Source organism: Falco biarmicus, chromosome 4, assembly GCF_023638135.1.
Source record: "Falco biarmicus isolate bFalBia1 chromosome 4, bFalBia1.pri, whole genome shotgun sequence".
Lineage (NCBI taxonomy): Eukaryota > Metazoa > Chordata > Aves > Falconiformes > Falconidae > Falco > Falco biarmicus.
In genome coordinates this window covers 46,714,386-46,739,466 of record NC_079291.1, presented here as the reverse complement: position 1 = coordinate 46,739,466, position 25,081 = coordinate 46,714,386, and the positions used below count along the sequence as shown (strand labels likewise).

The window sequence follows — 25,081 nt, the reverse complement described above, 5'->3', positions numbered from 1 at the left end:
ATAATTAATTATACCAGCACAGAGTGGTATAAAAAGGTGAAAAGCAAATACAAATCAGACCCAATACGCTACTTTAAAGTGGTCCAAATTATGTTTGTAATTTCCCATTTTAGTGTTGATTAACCCTTTGGCAAGGGCATCCCATAGAGAATTTTCATAGCATCTTTAATGCCATCATGCTCCTTCTTGCCTCTTGTTGGAGAAGTTATAAAAATATGTCAAAGTCTGTGGGCCACGAAAGATTAATGGACTTGCAAGAAACTCACTCAACTAGATTTTCAAATTACTTTCTTGTTCATGTGCAGTAATGGTTCCAGCTGTGAGCAAGATGTGGTCAAAAAGTACAGCTGTTGGTTATTCTTTGAGAGGATAAATCTGTTTTAATTCAGTATCACGTACCCTACATTTTGAAAAAGACATATGGGATTTCGTCACACCTCCCTCTCAGATTCTCATCTGAACTGCTGCTATTTGGTTACAGAATAGCAGGGTTTCTTCATCTTCTGTATACACACAAACCCAGAGATCAGTCACCTATTGGCAGGAGAATTATCCTAGCAGAGGAATGGGCCAGCACTGCAGAGGCAGCCCACCAAATGCTACTCAGCCCTATTTTCCTTCCTTCCACCAGAGATGCCAAGCTATAGTTCAAGGACAAAGAAAAGGACAGATCGCCTGTAGCTTACTGCGAGCTACTGTACCAGCTCCCTGGGGACCTTTAATAGAAGCGTTGAACTCTTCTGTCTTTTGCTGGGGCAGATCCATTGTCCATTCAACTAATGAACCTATCCTGATGCTACAAGTGTCTATTATTAATTGGCTAGCAGGTCTATTTTTTTCTTTTTATGAGTCCCTGGGAGAAGCATTGGAAGAGATATAAGAATAGACAATAAGAGATGGCATGTTTAAGGAGCCCATAAAATAAGAGCACTCTGAAATGCCTTGCCTTTGACCTTCAATCCTGTTGCTGTGATTGTCTAAGGAATGTATTAACACAATCACTTTTAAGAAAACAACAGGAACCTAGCAAGAAATAGCTAACTGAGAGCAGGTTAGTGGTCAAATTCTTCTAAACTTCAGGGGATTCTTGTTGTCTTCTGCATGGAAAAGAAGTTCATTTTTATGCTACACCATGTTGTCTGTGCGTCCAAAGCCAAGGAACACAGGCATGGCCAAAGCATATCAGACTTAGGCTCTTTGCCAGTTTCCTGGACTATATGTCAAATGAGCGTGTAAGAAATTCTTTTTTAGATGGTACTGTGAAATTTATCTATGTTTTGAAACCCTCCTTCTAATCCCAATGTTCAGAGCTGGCTTCAGACCATGAAGCAAAAGGCTTTTGTCACTCCCTGCATTTTAGAATTAACAATTACATTCTGGATATTGTCCTTATCCATTTCAGTGTCCAGTTCTCTTTGAATTGTGCTCAGCCTTAGCAGCTTGCTTCCCATACAAGGGAAGCAAGTATCGCTCATATCACATGAGAATTTTTTTCCTTTGATCCACGTTGAACTTCACTGGATATCTCACAGTTCTCAGGCTATGAAATTGAGAAAATAGAATATTGTAATCTTCCTTCTCTGGATTCCTCACCCGTTTACATACTTACCCTGTGTCTTCTGCTATTTATTTTTATTCAATGTTGAACAATACTAGTCTTTCAGTCTCTTTGTGCTAAGTGCTCATTTATTCTGTGTGATATCTTCAGATTGATGTGATCTATCTACCACTGTTCTCCTTGCTTGTGGTTTGAATACCACACCGGCTATCGCTAGCTTTGTATGATATAAACCTTTGGGATTAATAAGATTAATTTTGCTTTATGTTTCCTAAGACCTTTTCTAAAGTTCTGTTTCATGGCTCTGATATCAAAGCCATGCAATATAGCTCTCACTAGGCCTCCTTGACAATTAAAGGCTATTTTTCACAAACTTAAAACCCTTTAATTAATTTCAATGTCACTCTGTTTCTTTAAAAACTCCCCTTTATTTTCAGATGTCCCCTTTTGGGCAAGATGCCTTTGATCATGACCCCATTGTCTAGAAAAAACAAAAACATATATTGAAGAAAGAACCATAATGGATTGCCGTTCTGCATGTGCACATGCATGTCACACAACTCATGTGCACACAGGCTGAGTCCTGCTTTTTCAGCATTTTGAGTCCAAAGAGAGATTATCCACGGCAATCTGGCCCTTTCCTAGAAAGGGCTAGGGTCCTCCAGGAAACATGTTTTCTCCACATTGAATTCCTGTGCCAGACATTATCTGTTTAATTCATTTGTTCCCAGCTAGGATGCTGTATTCGTGACAATGTGGAGTAGACCCCTCCGGAGGCCAGCAGGAGGGAGTGGGTCGGCAGGCGGGATGAGGCAGATGAAAGGAGGGAGTGAAGAATGAGGGCTCAGTGCAGAGAGATGCCGCAGCACAGCTGAGGTACTGACAGGCAGAGAAGAGGGGCAGGAGCTGCCGCACACTCAGACCTCTGTGCTGACAGAAAGAAATTTTCTAGGGGCCAGAGGGGATGGGGTACAGGGGCTGCAACACAGGGATCCAGTGAGTTGTTAAAACTGTGTGTGGGAGCAAAGACCTGCCAAACAAGGAGACATCAGGAAAAGAGAGAATGATAGATGAACCCTTTTTATATCCGTTCTGTCTTCAACCTACTCACCTGAGGTTTTCTCTGTGTTGATAAAATGATTGTTCTAGTCTACTTTCCATTAAAATCTGGGTTGTGAGTTCAAAAGCCTTTCCACCTTCCCTGGGCAGCTCACTATGTGGAGGAGGTCTTTGCCTCTTCAGGCTGGAAATGTTCCACCTCTGGCCAGCCACAGGTCCCAACAGACTTCCCATATTTCTCCATATTTTCCCACAATAAACAAAACCCATTCTAGGGAGTTGCATTATCTTTCCTGGTTGTTTTGTGGTTTTGTTTTTTTTTTTTAATAATGGGCAAGAAACACAATTCTTACCCCAGAGCTGATATTGATGGGAGCACAGAGTCCTTTGTTCTTAGTTCATACTTGCACAAAGTATTCATTAAAAGTAAACCTAAGTTATTCCTCTAATAAGGCGTGAGTCATGCCTGAGAAAAGACTTCAGGATTTGGTCACATTGCTGTGGGAAGGGTACTGCTCTACTGGGAGTTGTCAGTGCTCAAGGTGAGGTAAAAGTTCATACCAGTGGGACAGGAACCAAAAGCGCAAAAGATTTCAAACTGCTTCTGAAAATAAGAAATGCAAGAGATTTATATGCTATCTTTGTGTAATCTTTCCATTCAAATTCCAAGTGCTATTGAAGAAAATAAGCTACTATGTATTAAACCTTTGGGCAGAATTTAAGAGAAGCTGAAAACAAGATATGATCTCATCCTGACCATAATACCAGACTTCCCTTGTTTTACGTGGAGCTTGTTTTGAAGCTTATTTTGAGTTCATTTGGCAATCAGCCACATTTGTCCCTTTTCTGTCTCAATTTGTTCATTTCAATGCTGCCATCTTGTGGGCCTGTTTAACTGTCTGGAAGATCCTGAAATAAGTTCCTTATTGAAGCCACGTACTATACATTTCACCAGAAATCCTTCCCTGCCAAGGACATTCCATTAGCGTTTCAGCCCTTTCTTATTTTTGTCCAAATCTTATTGTGAGCTGTTGCAAAACCTTGCACTGTTATGGTACAAGTAGATATTAACAACCAGAAAATGTATCTGATCATTAAGCTAGAGCTTTTGGTTTGAGTCATATGTGTTACAGCACAATTATCAGCTAATGTGGGCAAATCAGAAGAATTAATCAAACCACAAAAAAATCCCAAAATATGGGTCTTCATCTGTTTCCCAGCAGGGCTGCTCTTGCTATGGATTCTCAGAGTTTCAAGGATGAATGGTTCTGTTAACGGTCAAATGCATGCATTTGGTTCTGAAGTACAAAATCTGAATTACACAATTAATCATCATATTTTGTCCCTCCTTTTCCTTCTTTCCTTGCAGAGCTGCCACTATACAACTTCAACTGTGCCTTTGGCTGGGGATCCCAAAAGACTCTGTGCCACTGGGAGCACGACAACCAGGTGGATTTAAAGTGGGCAATCCTGACCAGCAAAACTGGGCCGATTCAAGACCACACAGGTAATCATGAGTTCATGATTTAGCCATTTTACATGGGAAGAGGTTGTTCTGTTTAATACCAACATGCCTTCCAAAACCACAGAAGAGTGAATTATACCTAAAATACATAGTCACAACAGTGATTCTCTAGGCAATCTAATCCATTATATGTAGTCACAACTGACCATAATTGTCCTTTCTGTTGGGGAATAAAGATCATTTATTGTCAGGAACTGAAGATATTCCCTTCCCCTGACTTGTCTTTGGATAACCATCATCTGGGGTAGAAAAAAAAAAAATCTGAATGACCAAATATTCTGCAAGTATCATTCACCAAGTGAGCCAGTTGTGAGCAAATATCACATTATTCCTGTTTGTAGTTACAGGGACTGCCCACCACAGAAAGGTATTGTAAGTGAAACTTCCCAGATGGATGTAATTCCACGCCCTCGTCCTCTCCAGCTGGAGATTATAGCCATCCCTTTACTCACACAGTTATTCCAGAAATATCACCCTGGGAAATTGATTAGTTGGTTTTGTAGTACCTAACTCATGGCTCTGCATAATTAGGCAGTAAATATGCTGCTGGCTAGTGGAGAAGGGAGGGCGCTGCATGACCTGCACAGCCTCTTGCTTTAGTGTTCTTTCTTGCATACGTGCAGATTAATCAAATGTGTTGAGATGAATCCCCCTTCCCACTTCTGCAACCCCTTTGCCTAATGAGAATGACAAGGAAATTAGACAAAATTGGACTTTTTAAATTCTGAGACACTTTCAATTGAATCTTAAGACAAGTACAGTAGTTACAGGGAAAAAAAACTTATAATACTTTGACTATAAATGGCATTGTACAAATAAATGGCATCAAATTAACTAAATGCAGTTAGCTGAAGTGAAGGCTGTAATGGTGGAAAAATTGACGTAGAGTAAAGTGAAATGGCTCAGTAGGATCTGACATTGAAAGGAGGTTAAAAGCTATGTTAGCCAGAGACTGACAAAATTTAAAAGGCATGCATAAGTAAAGCTCTAATTAAGACAATGAAGACAGAGTTCCTGACCCAGCACTGCAATAATATTCTGGAAATAAGAGCTATCTGCACTTTGCCACCAAGGATTATAGAGAGACTGAACCTGTCTTCAATCAAGAGGTGAAGAAATGATATTCTTCAAATGAGATTTTGTTGGTTCCAATGGGCCCTGCTAGTGCAGAAGACTTATTTGTTCCATTAGCAGTAGCGTCAGTAAGTCTTACAGGCAGCCCCTTTTTCTCCATACTGCACTAACTTTCAATATTTTCTAAAAATTTCCTTGAACTCTTTCAAATCTTTTCTTCAACTTCAAGGGCACCTTTACATGCCAGGTTTGCCATTCACCTGCCAGCAGGTAGGGGACGAGTAGGGTTGGGTGTGAACACAGACCACGGGCAATCTGAATGGCACTGATGTCCCAAACAAGCCCCTCAGTGTCACCGCTACACAGCAAGGCTACCCTATATATTGAGAGAACAACAAAAAGCAACTCCCAGGCGTATCTTGCTCTCAGCTGCATATGTATAATGCTAAAGGAACTCCACAGAAGTGATCTTCAACAGCAATTGCTTTAAGACAGTGGGATATGCTTTATGTCACTTCAAATTATACATGTTATGATTAAATCTGGCCAGAGTTAGGTTTTCCAACTGAGACAGCCATCCTGATGCTGTGATTATTTTCCTCCATTTGGATTTCCCTATCACCATTCTTTGATGAGATTTGCACATGTTGTGCTGCCCTCTGCATAGAAGCAAAGTTGGAAAGAACATACAGTCACAAGCAGTCCTGCTGAAGAAGCTGGACAAGATGATACTACAGTAAGATATAAAAAAAAAAGAAAGAAAAAAAAAAAGCCTAATTTTTTTTCAGCAATTTAACATCGTCTTCCCCTATAGAATTCTTTCAATGACCAGATATTTCCATGTGCATATTGGCCAGAGTACCTCTGACTACCCGCAGCAAAATCCAAACAAAGAAAGTGTCTTTGCCTCATGTTAGAAGCAATATTTCTCTTTCTCATTTATTAGGCCCACTCCTTCCGGCCACTGGGTTTACCCTACTCATCTTTGTTCCTGGTTCACTATTTACTGCCCTGTCCTTCCAGTGCTTCCCAGAGTAGCAACACTTACCCTTTCTTCTTCATTGGTGCAGGACTATACCATTACAATCCAGCAAGTCTCAATTATACATTATTTCAAACGAAATTCAAGACTATCATCTGTAAGCAAAAACCAATGTTGATAAAACACCACACTTCAAAACACCTTTTTGCCTTTTTTTACTTTTCTTATGTTTAAACATTGATATAAACAGATACGTATACTTATTTCAGCATTTGAGGAGTAGTATTTCTTATTATTACTTTTCTCCTTCTTACTTTCAAAATAACTTTATACACATGCCAGTAAACACTGTCTCCATCCTTTGTGTGAGTGTATTACACATGCAATCTATTCTTACACGTACAAGTATGAACTTCATATTTTTCCATCATAATTCTGTGCAAAGAAGCGGTTCAAAAGCTGTCTGGAATGGATGCCTGGGTGGTGTAAATCAGAAGCACTTCTCTGTAGTCAGTATCTTACTTAGCAATTTTCTGTTACCAAACTAATCCCACCCTCTCATGCTCCTCTCCCAGTGTGATTAAGCAAGTAATTTTCCAAGTTAAGGGCATTAGGCGTTCAGGTTTCAACGTGTATAAATCCATTATGCTCTTCAGAAAATACCAGCCATAATCCTTTCCATTCAGGAAACAGCTCACAAATATACAGAGTCCAATATATTATTACAAAAATCAAGGGAACAGCTCTGGCACCGTTTGTGACAATGCTCAGACTCTATTTAGAAGCACTGCTTAGATCTCAGTTCCTGATCTCTGACCGTGCCTGTTCAAAGCTATTTCATCCTCCAGTGTTCTTCCCGTACTAATCTTGCCTTCTCAAGCACAGATTACCTTAAAGGGAGATTAAAAATAGCTCTTTGGACAATTAGTGTAGAGTAGGGCCCTAGATTTCTGCCTAGCCTGCTGAACTAGGGCTGGCTCCCTTCAGGAGGTGTACACTGGCTAATGATACATATGCTGTCACATCAAACATGCTTTTGCCTCCTTCCCTGAACAAAAGCAAGTGCCTTGTGTGTGCCATGTAGTGTACGTGTTGCTATGGCTCACTCTTAGCAAGAAGCACCCCAGTGAACAATGAAGAAGACTGCCAGAGGAAATCATACAATCATAGTACGGTGTGGGTTGGAAGGGACCTTTAAAGGTCATATAGTCCAGCCCCCTTGCAATGAGCAGGGACAGCTTCAGATAGATCAGGTTACTCAGAGCCCCATCCAAACTGACTTTAAATATTTCCAGGGATGGGGCATCTACCACCGCTCTGGGCAACCTATTCCAGTGTTTCACCACCCTCATCATAAAAAATTCTCCCTTATATCTAGTCTAAATCAATGCTCTTTTAGTTTAAAAGTATTACTCCTTGTCCTATTGCTACAAGCCCTGCTAAAATTCTGTCCCCTTCTTTCTTTATAAGCCCCCTTTAAGTATTGAAAGGCTGCAGTAGGGTCTCCCTGGAGCCTTCTCTTCTGCAGGCTGAACAGCTCCGACCCTCTCAGCCTTTCCTCCTAAGAGAGGTGCTCCATCTCTCTGATCATTTTTGTGGCCCTCTCCTTAGAGCACATCAGCTTTCCTAGAGCTCCCAAACCAACACCCTCTGAGACTCTTGGTTGTGAGGCTTGACCCACCAGCATGGAAAGAAAGCAAAATGATCAGGGGTGGCCGGGGCTTCTTCAGTAAACAAAGCAAATGAAAACTGGTGGCAATTCCTAACACAGTCCTTCTGTCACAGTAGGAGATGGCAATTTCATTTACTCACAAGCTGACGAAAGCCAGAAAGGCAAAGTCGCCCGACTGCTGAGCCCTGTGATTTACTCGCAGAACTCTGCCCACTGCATGACTTTCTGGTACCACATGTCCGGTGCACACGTCGGCACCCTGAAGATCAAACTGCGGTACCAAAAGCCAGATGAATACGACCAGGTGCTGTGGACCCTGAGCGGGCACCAAGCAAACTGCTGGAAGGAAGGACGTGTTCTTCTTCACAAGTCTGTGAAACACTATCAGGTGAGTGGCTGCACCTCACTGAACTGACAGAACTGAGGCCACTAAGACCTGGCTGGTCATGTTTTATACACATAGCAGAAGATGTCACTGAAGGATTTACTCAGACAGTACCTATACCTACAGATGAGGTGCTGTTGCTGTGACGGTAATAATAGTGACATATTTCATGGTATCTCAGATGACAGTGATACAAGCAATTTGTTATCAAAGGCCAAATAAAATACTTTAGAAATGATTTCTCATCTGTCACAAAACTGCATCCTTGCCACCATTTTGCTGCTGATGTAACAGTCTTTAATGAAGTTATGACATTATATAAATTCACATTTGCATATGCAAGTTCATAAAGGCATGCAGGGCATATTGGCAGGCCACAATCAAAGTACATGTAGCTATGGCATCATGACAAGTGAAGATGTGTGATAACAACTAAATAAGATGTCCTGAATGCTGCAATTGTGTGTTAACATGAAAACAATGTGAACATTATCTTATTTTGCCAGGTGGTTATTGAGGGAGAAATTGGAAAAGGAACTGGAGGAATTGCTGTGGATGATATTAAAATTGACAATCACGTAGCACAGGAGGACTGCCGAAGTAAGTATGAACAGCAAAAACATACAGAGAACTCATCAAAAACATTTGTTTTCTTTTGATAGCTTTTTTATCTGTGAGAAAGGGATACATAATTATTAGCTATATAGGAAGTTTTGCACTGAAAACATCCTGATCTGGCCCATAGCTTTATTCATAGTAAATGCTACTGGTATCATCTCAGTACTGCAGCAACTGCAGTCTTTTGGATCAGAACTGGCATCCTACTGACACGAGTCACAGCATGTTCACATTCTCACATCTCTCCCTGCAGTTCATATTGCTTCCATCTTTAATTTTTTCTGGTTTTTATAATGTTCTTCCCTGGTTTACCTAACGCTCAAAATCCAATTTCATTTCCTCACCTTTTTTAGATTACTTAACTACCAGGCCTACTTGATTTCTATTTTAAAGGAACATATCAAACCCTTACAGGATACACAGGCAAGGTAAAATAACTCCTTCTCTGTCCTCTGCTGTCCTGTAATTCTGAGTTTTCTGTGACTCATTTGCTGTAGTCACCAGCTCCCAGACATACAGGACACAAAGTAATGTTAGAACATAGCCTTTTCCACACCTGAGCCAGGCTATTGCTGAGATGCTATCTGAGTCCTTTTATTTCTGGCCAGTCTTGAGTTATTCCAGTCACTGCTGATCATACACACATTGCATACTGCATGTAATTTGGCAGCAGCAACCCCAGATAAACAAGCAACTGAACCCTGTCCTTCATGACAGAGATGAAGCAATGACTTTTATGTAGGAGAGGGAACAGAACTGAGAACCCTCAGCTTTAGAAAGATAAACTTATGCCATATGAGTTGGCAGCACAACTGAGAGCAATAATAGAGGATGTTCCTCACATTTTGTAGTTAATATCCTTTGGAGAGTAACATGTCAGACTTCAGCTACATGATAGTTTCACTGCAGGATGAGAAAACTGTACAGTCTCATTTTATCACACAGTCCATCTTCTGTGGTTCAGTGTACACCATCAGAATGACAGTTACCAGGAAAGAGAGGCAGGACACACTGTTTGGTCCTCCTGCAGTGCCCTCAGTGACAAGAAAGATGCTGGGACCACAGCGATTGTATTTACGTGGCTCCAGAATGAGAGAGGGAAACAAGTTCCTTCCTACCTCCACATGTTTTGGTTGTTCAAACTGAATGCTGAGCAAAGATTTTGGCCTGTGGGAGCTAAAGCCAAAAGCTGTCTGAAACCCAAACACAAGTCATCTTGCTGCAGTCAGTGAAACTGTTCTTGTGATTAACTATGCCTACACTGATGAAGTGTTATGGAATTGGGCTCCAAAATTGTAAATACAATGAATGAGATGCTAATTCATTACACTGATTTCTCTTTCCCAGGCATGGAAAACCCCTGCTGATAACTAAAACTGTGCCAAGACTGGGCGGAGAGGAGTTTTTAAATCTTTCTTTTTTCTCCATTAATTTTCAGAGCCTATCATAATGAACAATTCTGTCAAGCTGACATAATGATGCTCTGACACAGGAAAATCTGCTATACCATTATTGCCAGCACGATAGTCAATCAGTGTTTGTAACCCTAATAATCAATGTCAATTCTCTCTGCTTCATTAGAGTCAACTGATGTGGAGAATGAAATAGATGAAGAAGACGACCCAGAAAGTAATCAAACAGGTAAAAATTGTGTTATTGTTAAAAAGGAATTAATTTTAAAATGTATTTTCTTGTGATTTTGTGTATTCCATTTATTTATTTGTAGATAGTTCTCTAACTGCATATTGTATCACAGTTTTTTGCTTTATCTAGATCAGATGCTAAAGAGGCTTACACTTACTTGATGGATGTAATAGTCTTATTCTTCTATGTTATATAATCGTATGAACTTTGTATTATTTATACCTGTCTCATTTCTTCCAAATTTTATATACATAATTTGGTATATGGTATATATATATATGCATGCACACTATAGCTCCTTAATATTTTGTTATCTAGAAGGCTTGTCCACAGCTGAGGAAACAGCTATCATTATATCTTACCATTTATGACTCGCACAATTAAACTCAAAACTCTTCAGGCTAATTGTTTCACAGACCTGGCTGAAAATGTCATTTTATGACCAGTCTACCAAAGCATTATCATTTTCTATGGTGATGGCTGTAAATGGATCATTAAACGGATCATAATTGTCATACTGTCCCAATAATAAAATATACTTGCATTTTTCAGGCAATGAGCTTATTTTTTTTCTGTTACAGTCAACAGGATTGGTATCATTGATTTCAGCGACAGCAGGGTTTGTCCAGAAAGACTTTTTGGCTTCTCCTGCAACAGTTAGCAGGATTTGCAAGCCTATTGGATCTCTTTCATAAACTGAAAGGGTTGAGGGAAAACATTATCATACCCAGTGAATATTTTACCGAAGGGGAAAGAGTGCTCTTCTGTGTCAGTTTTGCCACTGTTTCCATTTCAAGGTCCAATCCTGAAGTCAGTGAAGTGGAGATGGATGCAAAATGGCTGGAGATTCCCAGCTAATATCTAAGGCTATAAACATCCAGACCGAGCTGAATAAGATTTAATTAATAATTCTGAACTAACTACTGCAAGCTGGTAAAATATAATCAAAAAGTCTGGTTATTCATTCCCAAGACTCCCACTTAATCCAAGGCAGAATCAGACCCCTACTAACCGGCAGCAGATTCAAGGTTTGGAGAACGGTTTGAAAAAAAATCAACTGTTTGGGCCCCATTATAGTTTTCAGCTATTTATGACTACCTCCAAGAAGCTAGGTTTTCAAATTATGTAGCAACTCATCTCAAAAACTTTATGTCCTTTCTCCAAATTTACAACTCGTAAAACAAATTTCTAACCAGAGTCGGTTCTGAAAATTTCGCAATTCTTTACTCCATTTCAGGGTTTACACCTCCATACCATACAGGCGAGGACTACGATGATAACATCTCCAGGAAACCAGGCAATGTCCTGAAGACCCTAGATCCAATCCTTATTACCATCATAGCCATGAGTGCACTCGGGGTGCTTTTAGGAGCCATCTGTGGAGTCGTCCTGTACTGTGCCTGTTGGCACAATGGGATGTCAGAGAGGAACTTGTCTGCACTGGAGAACTACAATTTTGAACTGGTCGATGGTGTAAAACTGAAAAAAGATAAACTAAACACACAGAATTCATACTCAGAAGCATGAAGGTATAAAGCGACTGGAGAAGTTTCAGAGAATTGGGATGGAAGGACATAGCTCGGTCATGCTGGGGAACTGTTGATCTTCTTTTACTGTACAGGCTGAAAAGTGCATTGATGACACTGAGCCAAGCTTTTCTCAGGAGCTTCAATGAGTGTGTAACCGATAAACATGGACAACAATCTGTGTTAACAATCTGAATCATGTACAGTCTGCTTTTTCTGTTGGTTTTATTTGAAATAATCAAATGCTGGTGTTGAGACCAAGTATGATTGACTTATAATTCATTTTGTCTTTCTTTCTCTCCCTCTTTCATTTTCCTTTAATGGATAATTTTGTTTTAACTGTGCAAAATCCAAGATGCTGTCACAAAATGTATTCAGTGGGGTCCTTTGGATGGACATGCTGTCTGTAGCTCAGTGCCCAGAACATATTGGAGTAACAGCAATTTAGTGGACTCCTGCACCTGTATTTGTGTATAATTGCTCGTGTTGTGCATAGGCAAAGAAGGGTTAGGATGTTTTTGAAAGTACTGCTGCATCAGTACCAATATAGTGTGTCAGCTCTGTTTACGAAGCAATACAGTCAAATTTTATTGATGTTTTTCAGTGTTGTACTAAATTTTGTGCTTGTGAACTCCATAAAAGAATATGTGCCATCATCAGACACAACTGGTAACCAAGTGTACTGCCTAAAAACTAAACAAAAAAGTCCTTGGCACTGGCTAGTGTATGTCCTCTCAAGTGCCTTTTTGTTTGTACTGCTTCTCATTGTGTTAACATTAAGTACAGCTCTGCTTCTCTGCAGTTAGGCCCTTGTCTTTGATCATATTCTGATGGCTCACTGACTAAAAGAAAAGTATATTTTAGTGTAAGAAAGTAGCCTCAGCAAGGCAAGGGCTAATCAGATCTGACAACCTGGCTCGATTGTTCTGCTTCCTGTATTTCAACTTCATGTCTCTTGACCCTTTTGTATAGAGCTGCAATATCCCCTTTTATTGTTCTTTCATATAGAATGTATTTTCAAATGTAAAATCTCTCTCCCTTTCTCTTCTCTTTCTCTCTTTCTTTCTCTCTCTGAGTAGATTGCATAAGCATTTGCCGTTGCCAAGGAAAGAAAACTGCAGCTTTAACTTGCTGGTAATGGCAAAGGATTTTATTAGAGTTTGTGTTAAAAAATAAGGGAAAATTCTTAACTTTACCCTCCAAAGTCGAACTTTGGGTTTCTTCTTAACAGCATAAAGTGACAGTATCTTTTTTCCTGAAGTCATGAACCATGTCGTTTATCCTGAACAGCTTGCCTGTTAATTACACCGGGGAAAACGATTCCCTTACTCAAAAGATTGCCTTTAAACTAAGAAACTTTCCTCCTCCTGCCCCTACCTGAACCCAGAGTTCTGTTCTCTCAGTGAATGTGCATTTTCATACTAATCAATGCTAATTGAGCTTACACATGGGTACTGAGGGCAGAATAAAATCCCACAGTGTATGTAGGGTATATTCTTACCATCCTGTTACATCCAATTGGCATTTCATAGCAGGAGGTTTCTGTTTGACCAGAAGTGCAGATAGTGACAGATTCAGTGAGCTGAGTAATGTAAGCTGTCAGAAAAATGTGTCTGACAATTATGTGGCAATTTTTTAACATTTTAGGACAAATATTATTGGACAAATAATATTCAACAGCCTATGCAGCTGGTCCAACAGGGTAAAAGGAAACAAGAGTATGTTTCCCACAGGGGTCCACAGAAGGAGGTGGGGGACCAGAGGGATCACTCCCCTCCTGCAGGTGTGAGGGGAGCCCCTGGGTTTTCTGCAGTGACCCACACACAGCACAGCCATAACTGGGGGGGGGCAGTGGAAGAAGGCAGCTTTAACCTTCCCCTGGGTATCCACCAACTAGCAGGTAAAACCAGTGCAAACACGGGGAAAGGGACATCCCTCAAAGTGCTGAACTCGTGTTTTTCCTCACTGAAATCTCCAAACAGAGTCAGGGAAGAGACTGTGGCTTTCTGAGTTAGTCTTTTCCAAAGTTGGTTTTGCAGTAGAGCAAATGAAGTATCCTGTCCAGGATTAGGGCTAAAGAAGGGCCAGTTCAGCCTTGAATTACACAGAGCAACAGAATCCACCCCTGTTTATCAATTAAATATTTTGAAGCACATAATCTCACCAATATAAACCATAAACCAGAAAAATCTGCAGAAAAACCACCAGTAACCTAGAAATTGAACAAAAGAGAGGGAGACTGAAGGTAAAAATATGAGTTTTGAAGTTGAAAATCTTTTAAAGGAAGACCCAAAAGAAAAAAAGCAGTGGACAGTTGCTACTTCAAAGGAGTCCTAAAGGCAAAGACTATAGTGAAAATTCAAACACCCACTTCAGGTCATCAAGCCTTAGATGCCTAAATTAGATGAGTTACCTCCCCAGGCTCTAGACCTTGGGTCCTCCAGAAGGCGAGACAGAGCACCTAGGGCCTGAAAGTTTTGCCTAAAAGTTAGTCCATGAAATGTCCCAAGTGACAAACTCACTTTGGCAGAGGTAGAATTTTAGTTGTATCTAACACTGTAATTTGACCATAATGGTATCACAGCAGCTAGTTAATTAACCCAAAGAAAAAAAGGTTTTTTTCAAAACTATTTTCGGCACACCACCACTGTGTGATCCAGGTGTTAGGGTCTGTTCTCCTCAGTGGGAAAAACTTCTAGTCCACTAACTTGAGAGTTACATGCATATATTGCCTTGAAGAGGAAATCCCACTGGGGAGCCCAAGCTTTCGAAATATTCACATGGATTTCAATAGATTCTGGGCCAGCTCTTGGTCTTGATCTATTTGAAGAGCAAAGCTGGTAGTTGGTGGGTTTTTTCCTTCTTTTAACATACTGAGAATAGTGAACGTAAAAAGAAATATATCTCCTTTGCGGTCTTCAGACCTTACTATGATAATGAGGATCTAGCACTGAAGATTCGATTTCTCTGAAGGTCATAGAATGAAAGTTGCCCTTCAATAAAGGAAAAATGATACTGCAACTTTACATTGAAAAGTATCTTGCACTGATAAATATATTTAAAAAATTATATGTTTATAAAGTTATTAATTTGTAAAGGCAGTGTTACAAAATGTTCAGTTTATATTGTTTTAGATTGTTTCATAATTTTTAAAGTGTAAAATAACATATTTTTTTCTTTATTGAAAAACTATAAAAATCTTCTGTAGTAAAATGATTTCATTTTACTGGTATATTATTGCTTCATGTTTTGTACCATCATAAAACTTTGTGCAAATTTTTTTTACAGAAATTTTTATTTTCTATGACAATATGACACTTGTAAATTGTTGTTTCAAAATGAACAGCGAAGCCTTAACTTTAAATGACATTTGTATTCTCAGACACTGAGTAGCATAAAAAAAACCACATAGAACTGAACTGTAACTTAAATTTTCAAACTATGACTACTACATTCCAAAGAAACAGTTGAATTAAACATTTTCATAAAATATCCCATACCTGATGTATTTTATTATGCTAAAATGGATTGGTTTTATTAAATGGCTGGTTTTGTTTAGCATCTTGCAACAAGCACGGTGTTTTAATCATGGTTACATTTGTTGGTAGGCAACTCCAACAAGCACCTTGGTGGGACCATTCATGGTTTAAGGAGGCATTCACCCTCTGCCTGCCCCCCGCTTCTTTCTCCCTGCTGGAAGACACTCCCACTACATTCCTAACTTGTAGCTAAACAGCAGAAATTTAAGAGGAGAAATCTGTCACCAATGCTTTTAGGTTGTAATTCACCTCGCTGCCATGGGAAGCCCAAGCTGCACACCCTCTGTGGGTCATATGTGCCCCTTGTTGCTCTTAGTAGGGTGAGATGTGCTGCAGAGTAACGTCCATTTCTGACAAGTTCCCCACTGTGTCTCTGCTCCGGTAGTAAGGTTGATACAGATGAGGTCCCTTCCAATTTCCACTGAAGCTATCAGGACATACCCAGATCTCCCAATGCAGAGCACAAGTTGTTGACAGGAGCAAATGCTGCAAGGGCAGCCCATTGGGCCTAATTCTGCATTCAGCTGGGGGCTGAACTCATCTGTGGAACATATGAGTGTGGGTAGGAAGTCCGTCAAGAGGTTTGCATCCAGATCAGAAACTTTAGATTGCACATTTCCTCTTTTATGCAATACTTGCTTATTTGTTTCTTTTTAACACTGATCACTCTGCACATTAAAGTTTGTGAAATCCTTTCCTTATGCTGAATACACGAACGATGCACGTACTGTCAGTATGTCATTAGGCTGAGTATTCATGGACAAACATTTTACTTCTGATAGATACTTTACTACTCCTGGGAAAAATATTGTACTTATTACCACATATTTGATGACTTACTCTTGAAGAGAAAGCACCATATTTTGCCTCCTTGAGAGAGCAGCATTGTGGGTTTAAAATATGAGATGTTAACTACAGCAAGGCACCTGAGCAAAACTCTGCGTTGCGGTCAGGGTAAGGATTGCTGCCAAAAGACATTTGTGATGGTCGTTGTCCATACAATCACTGCATCTAACTTCCTTAGAAATGTTATGTACCTCATTGCACTCCGTTTGGTTCTGTGATAACCAGCCATGGGGGGCTCTTTGAGGGAAAATAAATGGCAATGGAATTAATTAGTGAAAAATAGAAGAATCTATAAAGTGAATCCACTGAGAATGAAGTTCAGAGGAGAGTCACAAATATCTTACATTAAGAAAAGTCTCTTTCTTTCATTTAGGGGAAATTAATTAGCCTAGAAGCTAACAAGTACTTACCACTGAACCTTCAGTTTTCCATGCTGGATAGGCTGACAAAAAGCTGACAAAGACAAAAATGGTGCAATGGGATCTGAATAACATTTCAGAGCATAACTTGTAAACTTGAAAGAAAAAGAAGAGCAGATGGAAGTAACAGATGGGTCAGCTACAGACATCCAGTGCCAGAAGTGCGTAACTGTGAGGTGCAGATATTAGGGTCATGGTCTGTGAAAAGGGTCTTTGGCAGGTAGTGACAAGCAAACCCTGTTATTATTTCATCAAATGTACCAGCCTTGAGCCACCTGCCATGCGGTCACAGTGCTGAGTCCGGTCCCATTTCCTTGCCTTTGGCAGGATGTAAAATACAATTACACAGCAAAAGGCAGATGTACAGGAGAGGCAGGGGCAGAACAGCTGACGTATAGTTGGGTAAGGCCCGCTGGCATCATGGAAATGGCAGCAGTGCCTGCCCATACAAACTTTCCCTCTGCCAGTCCCAGTGGTGATGAAGGCTCATCAGTCCTCATAAACTACCTTTAATGAGGCATATGAAGACCTAACAGGTGCATATTAATATAGCTCTAAATTTGACCCTCATAAGTCTTTTCTTACGTACAATTAGTCCATTTCTAAGTCAATTCTCCCAACCCACTTTGCTAAAGTCAAATGTCAAAGCTGGTTTTGATTTTCAGATCATGGCGTCTAGTCCTTACATCACAGAATTAATTCCCTTTCCATTCCTTAATTGTACTGTCCTTTGCAATGCATTATTCCTAACAGTATATTAGTTCAAGCAACATTAATTTATTAGAGATTAGAGCTTTAATTTCTTCCTTTAATACGATTTTGTGCCTCAAGTAGCCCATAACAACAATTTTATCTACAAGTGTTTGTTAAATTATAACAGAATGTATCTGATTTTTTTTTTGCCACGGGATACTTTGTATAGCTATTTCATTTGCCGATTAGTCCCCCCGTAGATCCTAATTGCTTTTCTACAGTAGGTCAGTTCTCTACATACTCTTCTCATAGCAACACACAATCAAACTCTAATCTTATCACCTCAGGACTGATGGTGTCTCAACATTTATAACTGAAAATCTCATTAAAAAATCTTCCAGCATTTTTCACAGATGGATGGAGTCTTACAATGTGTCCAAACCTAATTCCACCTTCAGTAATCATATTCTCCTATTTAAATTTATATTGTTTTTATTTGTCTTTCAGAAATTTGATTCATGTCCCTGTCATTGTACAGCATCACTATGCACCATGCACTGTGTTTTATTACCGACAGTTGTGTTTCCATAGTGGGTGAGGTGGGATCAATTGAAAAAGGAATTGCAGTCTTACTGGAGCACTGTTGATACCAGAGAGAGAGAGGTCAGGTGGTGCCCTCAGGGGAACAAGGCTAGGAGAAGAAGGAGAAGGTTTGGCAGGGTTTGGCAGATGTTGCCGTGACAAAGACTGAGGGATTTAATGAGAGGATGAAGGGCTTGCCTGAGGAAACAAGTATTTCAGGTGACATGAGCTGCAAAGGGAATTAACAGAAAACTCCCTTGTTCAGTTCCTTCATTTTTTCCTCAAAAAAAAAAAAAAAAAAGCCCTTCACAATTCTCCAAAAATGTCTGCATTACAGAAATGTCTCTTGCAGCTGTCATGCACTTTTAAATCCTCAGGCATGGAAGAAGGGAGTGGGGGTACCAACCCATCTGTTAGCTGAACCTAAATGGTGGACTTCTACACTCAAAAAGAGGCAACAGGTGTGGATATGTGTCTTTGAAGAGCCAGGCAGCATCTCAAGACTATAAGATTGGCATTCTTCTTGCATCATCTTCATCCTGAGCACCTTTATTCCCTTTCCTCTGTAACATGTGTTTTTATGCCATTTGTTTCAGAAGTTAATTGCCTGGGCTGAACTACTGCTTTTTATGACTTCCTGCTGTTACTATACTTTTCCTTAGTGCAATTTATGCTGCCCTCACTGCTCAAAAACTTTTTTAAACATCTCCCTAAGCATTACTAAGGCATGCATAGCATGAAATAGCCCCACTCGGTGTCACACATACCCTGTGTCAGAAGAGAGAAAAGCCCACTTCATCCCACCCCTCCTCTTCCACATCCCTGCCAGGGCTGTGTTCACCATGTCAGGGACCCAGATGCTATGCCTTTAATAAATAATCTACCTTTCAGGAAGCCTCAATGTTTTCTACATCAGGCCTGATATCTTTGCATTAATTCATTAATTAAATATTGATATCCAACTTCCTACTAAATATTTACTTACCAGCTTCATAAATGTTGGCATACCAGAGTGGATCGTTCTCATTTTGCCTTTTGAGACCACTAACTAGACTCTGGTGTTCTATCTTTCTCTCCTTTAACCTTCTAACCAGATTCTGTTTCCCATCGCTTTATCAGCAAGGAAAAGAAAAAAGAGAAAACCTAAAATGAAGGCATAGTTGTGTCTACTTTCTATCTGTGTGACTGAAAAAAACATTGTGTATATAAAAAAAAATTAAATTTCTTTTTATTTTGAAATGTATTTTTGTGGAGTGAAGAGGAAAGGCACCAGTCTGGTTGGAGGTGGCATTTGAGATGTCTGAGAAGCAGTAAGGAGACAGCCATTGGAGCCCCCTGAAAATGGTCCTGTAACATTTGGAAAGGCCTAAGAGCTCTGCAAAGTGATGGGAGCACAGGATTATCAAAGTAGGCAGGCTAGGAAGGTTTTGGGTTACCCCAAGCATGGTTGACAAAATGGAAGAAAAGCAGGAAAAGGTGTTGAGAGTACATCAGGAAGGGCCTCCTTATTCTAGGTTCTACTAGTTTCTCTTTTAATTAGTCCTCAGAAGGTGGGAAGCAAAGCAAGGAATGAACTCAACTACAACTCAGTCCCACCTGCCGCTCATGTTAACTAATTCGTGTCTACCGTTATCATACAGCTCTGGGACTGAGGCAAGGAGAAGTCAGTTGCCACCACCCTTTGTCTGAAGGATCTCTGACCCTCAGAGCCAACTCCTTTGCGTGTCCTTTGGACTGTTAAATGCAGGAGGTGATACTACCCATTGCTCACATATTTAAATGTATTTTTTTCTCACTGTAGGCCATATTACCTTTTCAATTTCTTTGGCATTTTCTTCTTCTTAAGACAAGGCCTGCCAAATAACCCATGTTTCCCCAGACTGTTTTGCATGGTGCAGGGCAACCCAGTTGCCCTTTATCAGCTGAGGAAGCCGAGCGTGGGGCCAGACCTCCCATTCACTCAGCGGATGCTGCCCCGCTGCCCCAGCCTGCGGGTTGTTTTGCATCACGACCTTCTTTGCAATAGGAGGTCACTGCAAGTTCCCTTGAAATCTAGACTCTTATTTCAATGCCAAAATGTGTAGGTGACTCAGGAGCATCTTTGCTACTTTTAAGAAGTCTTTTCACAATATATTCCCTTTTCCTCATGCATACTGAGGTCTTAAAGTGGTCAACTTAAATCCATATATCTTGATAAAGTGGCTGAACTACTGCTGCTGAAGGGTGGGCCATTATCTACAATTAGTTTATGGCTCTTAATAGCTATTATTGGAAAAGATGGATTTCTCTATAGCATAAGTGTCTTACCAAAGATCCTGTTAGCACTCTTGCTTATGAAGAGTTAAGTGGTAGCTGCTTTCTGGAAAAGATCAGGTTACTCTCCAAGCTGAAGTGAACTGCTACCAGCTTACCACTACCAGTAATAAGCAGGTTCATTGTGAGCACTGTTCGGTTCTTCTTTGCTATGTACTTACTGTATGTAATAATGTAAATGTGCACAGCACTATAAAGACAAACAGATTGAAGAAATTCCGTGAAGATGTCATGACCTAGTTTAAGAGAAAGACACTAAACATCTGTCAGTCACAAGCAGAGGATGTAGTAACCTGCCTTAGAGTAGCAGCTTTTCTTTTTCTGTTTATAGAAGTATGGTGGGTAGAACAGCTAGAATAAATATGTGCTAGTTCATTGGAGAAAACTATGGATTTATGAATCTCCTTGAGGAAGTGCCTTCTGATGAAGGACATGAAGGAGCAGAGAGTAGAGGCAGAGTAGATGGGGTCATGAACTTCATTTTACTTCTCATCATGAGTAATAGGGCTAAACTGATAGTCAGTCAGAGCTCTCATTTTCTTTAATTTAATGCTATTCTTCTTGCTCCTTGCATTACTGACCCCACATTATAACTGAACCATGTGTTTTATTACAATGCTAAGCACTGCTTTAAATGCACATGAGAAGATTTCAGTGCTTTTTATACTGCACAGTTATGTGTGGTGAGTTTTGTTCTTTTCACATAAAGAGCTATCTCAGAGCTAACAACTTGTATTATTTTAATCCAGTCTCATTTCAGACAGGTTGTGAACTTTAATACAGATTGCCATTTCTTCTGGGCTTCAAATATAATGCACAGCTCAGCACAAGACTGACCTTTGTGGTTTCATATCAGCACATACTTGCTGGAGGCACTTAATTAAGCACCCATGGTGATAGAGATTTCAGCTTTTTCACCAGCTTTCTTTGGAGCTGCTGATGATTACCAATATATACATTTTAACCAATAACACATTGTGTGTATATTAAATATAGTAAGCACACATGTCTCCTGAGATGCAGCCATGATTAGAACAGAAGGTGAAGAAGCACTAGAAGTACTAGAATAGAGAGTTTGCCTGGAGGTAAAGGTCTGTGTGATTATTAAACATCTGAAGGTTTTAGTCAGGTTTAGTGATTCCTTGTGACAGTGTAATGCACTTAGAAATGCAAAGAGCATCTCTACAGGCAGAAGTATTTTCAGGCTGTTCTCATGTTGCTCTTCTAGCTTGCTTCCTAGCTCAGATTCTGCAGGCTAAGGAAAGAGTTTTTAATATTCCACTAATAATTTCTCCTACTACTTTTTGCATATAATATTTATTAAGTTAAGGAATTTTTGTTCCATGTTTATATTGTGATAGCACCTACAGGATAACAAAATGTGGTCCCATAGTGCAAAACATGAAAAGATACAGAAAATGCACATGCCTGCCTCAAAGACAGGAGCTGTAATGTGGCTGCTGTGAGTGTGGATGGTTCTGAACCCAGTATCTTCATCGAGAGCCTTTATTGCCAGCTCTGCCTTTTGTATTTTCCTGAGCTGTTACTGGGTTTTATGATCAATACATCAAAAGTATGTGATGCTACTACAAATGTGGTCAATTAGCCTTCAAGGGTAGCATTCAGCTTATCTACCACCAGCTAAGTTGGACATCATCTCCAAAGTGCAAGTTATATCCGCTGCTTCAAACACCTACCTGAGGATGGGATGACTTTTCCTCTTACAGTATCAGTTTCTTTTGTCTACAGAATACTTTAAATTAATAGTTCAGATTTTAAAGTCTATATTTTAGATGGGTGAAATGAAATTAATCAAATTTCCTATTTCTAATTATGAACAAACTAGCGGTGGTTTTGTTTGGTTTTCCCAGGGACAAAGATATGAACAGCTTTCACTGATATTTATCGTAGTTGTTTTTGACATCTGAAAGCATTGATCCACCTGCTAACCAGCTAGCAGAAGCAAAATTTAACCATTTAGGTTACAGCAGGACTCTTAAAACCCACTGATTCGATTTCAGCAGTGGAGGCAAACAGGCAGTGTGAAAGTAGGTAGAACCTTGTCTCCTTTATCACTGTGTCATCTGCTGCTGCCTACAGAATTATGATATTCCTGAAAGAAGTCTTATCCTGCCCTCACACTTAGGCAGACTTGTGTCTGGTCACGTCTTTATTCAGGGTCTAGAACTAAGCATTAAACCTGGAATTTTATAGGCTTGCTAAATTTGCTTCTTCAATTGTTTTTGCTCTGGCTGCTACAAGCTGATTATACTGTATTGCTACAGTGCTGCAGTTTAGACTGAGCATTGCCTACCTCACAGTCATCTATTCATTTTCTCACTTCTGGATCTTGTGTTTTGGTTTATTCTGTTCTACATATATAACTTCACACAATGCTGAGGGGGTTGCGGGGGGGAGCAGTCTTAGTCATCTACCTACAATTTTATTCTCTGGTACCCCTTGTGACTTTGCAAATAAAAAGCGTATATTTCAGAAGTGCAGCTCTTCATTCTCTTTAGGAAGTTTCAAATTTCTGCAACTTACAGCTGTATTTCAGAACTTCCCATGCATTTTTTATTAATTTTAGGTGCTTTGTTAAGTATTTTTTTCAGCAAGAAACACACTTATGTCCATGACAGGCAGCATGAAGGATGACCCAAAATCACTGTCTGCTTTTGATGCAAAAGGAGTCCTAGTGAACATACTAATGAAACCTGACAGAACCTTGAAATGACCTGGAAGAAACTATCAGAAGTGTTAGCAAGCATTGTTACAACTATTGTTATTGACACCACTGTGCTTGCAGTGAACCTCAAGATCTTTTCTGATTAGTTTTTATTAGGAAAATTCGTATTTCTTATCTGAATATACATTTTAACAAAAGGGTTATGACATGCCTTCCTCCTTTTCGCATTTACGTTGGCAAACAGGACAGGACCCAGTATATGCCACGTAAATCACCATCTTGGTGAAGTTTGTTCTGATTTTTCAGTACTTGCTACACCAAAGAGACAGAGGCATCCATATTTATCTTCATGTTACTCTTCAATATATTTAGGAATCCTTACGTTTCAGATTCTTTGATTTTCATCCCTTCCAAACACATTTTGTGTTTCTTCATCTTCACTTGGAAGACATGATTGATAGCATATGAATGAAGATAAAGGTTTTTTAAGTTTTTCTTCAATCATTCTAAAAAAATACTTTTTTCTTTTATGATTATTGCCTTGGGTCAGTGCATGTTCTGAAACAAGTATGAATGCATACAAGAGACAGCTGTGATCCCTTAGATGCATGTTATCAAATGGCTAGAAGATATTGCACAAACAAAATGTGCAAACGATAGAGAAATGGGAAATAGCTCATCATTTCCAAGCCCTTTAAATATGAGTAATCAGATATGCTGAAATCTGCTAAGCCATGCTGTAGCTGAAGCAAGCACTGCACAATCTAAATGTCCCTGCTTCTCCTGCTAATAGCGCTTCCAGACCCAATTCTATGGGCCTGACTCAAGTAAAACAGTCCAGAAAATCAGATGGAGCTCTGTATGAAGGAGAAGTGTTCAGGGCCACTGTCCGTTGTTGCCAGCTGAAAAACAATGCCAGTGACTTAGAGGACTATTAGCATAGAAGTAATAAGTGCCACAGCAGCAGAAGACTGTAGAAAAAGTTGAAAAATGCAAAGTAAATGTTAACTAATTGCAGAAGCAGAGAAAACTGGTCATTAGTAATTCACACAGACTTTCAGATAAGAAATAATCATTATCATCTTTTGCACAGAACATAAATTTAGCTTTTATCATTACAGCCTAGATATAGCTCCCAGTACTGAAACTGGTTTTTACATTAAATGCAGTATAGCAGTTGATGCTACTGTATGAAAACCAGGACCTGTAAGTTCATAATATACACTCAGAATGTAAAACAAACCCAGATGGCAAGTTTCAAACAACTACTGTTGCTAACAAATTCATAAAGTCACTTTCTACATCATTTCCTAAATTTAGTAACTCCTCATTCCCCAGGCAGTTGAAACAACTTGTGATTCCTACACACATTGTTTGGTGCATAACAGCATGCAGACACTAGTTCACTTCAGGCACCCAACTCACAGAACTCAGTAAATGTCCGGTTTAGGTGTTCTGAATTACTGTCTGTGAGAGCTTATTCCTCTCAATACAGAACACTGGAAGACAAGTCTCCTCCTCTCCCCCAAATGAGTTCCAATGCTCAGCTCCTGCTGTAAATTACTCTTCAGTGTAAGTCAAAGTCTCAAGAACTTGCTGGCTTGTTTGCTGCTGGCAAACATTATGATCATTCAGCAGTTTTTCTGTTCTCTTGGAACTATTCTGCTCTTAATTTCACTGGAAAGAATGAAAACAGAGGCAATTGATTAACATGCATATAGGATCTCTCCAGGATTTTTGACCAAAGAACCTGGTGGCCATTGTGTGCAGCAGCATAAATAAGTAATACTTTAAAATGCATCTGTAACATTTGGCATTATCTCAATATTCCACACACAACAAAACTATATGACTGTAAAATGTATTTGATGGCCATTGGTAGTGACAGGACTTGTCTTTCTAAATTCCGTCTCACCTCTAGAGTAATTGAACTCCAGTGCAGCTGATAGAAGCTCAAGTT

At 39.7% G+C, this 25,081-nt stretch overlaps 1 protein-coding gene across 1 annotated transcript in view; it reads left to right on the top strand.

The window, feature by feature from the left end:
* NRP1 (neuropilin 1) overlaps positions 1-15,535 on the top strand; it is a 114,715-nt gene extending 99,180 nt beyond the window's left edge. The window contains 6 exon segments of the mRNA XM_056334706.1: positions 3,987-4,124; positions 7,987-8,258; positions 8,762-8,855; positions 10,455-10,514; positions 11,755-12,009; positions 12,012-15,535. Of these exon segments, the coding sequence (XP_056190681.1) occupies positions 3,987-4,124; positions 7,987-8,258; positions 8,762-8,855; positions 10,455-10,514; positions 11,755-12,009; positions 12,012-12,052 (860 nt within the window). The 3' untranslated portion in view covers positions 12,053-15,535.
* The last annotated feature ends 9,546 nt before the right edge of the window (positions 15,536-25,081 follow it).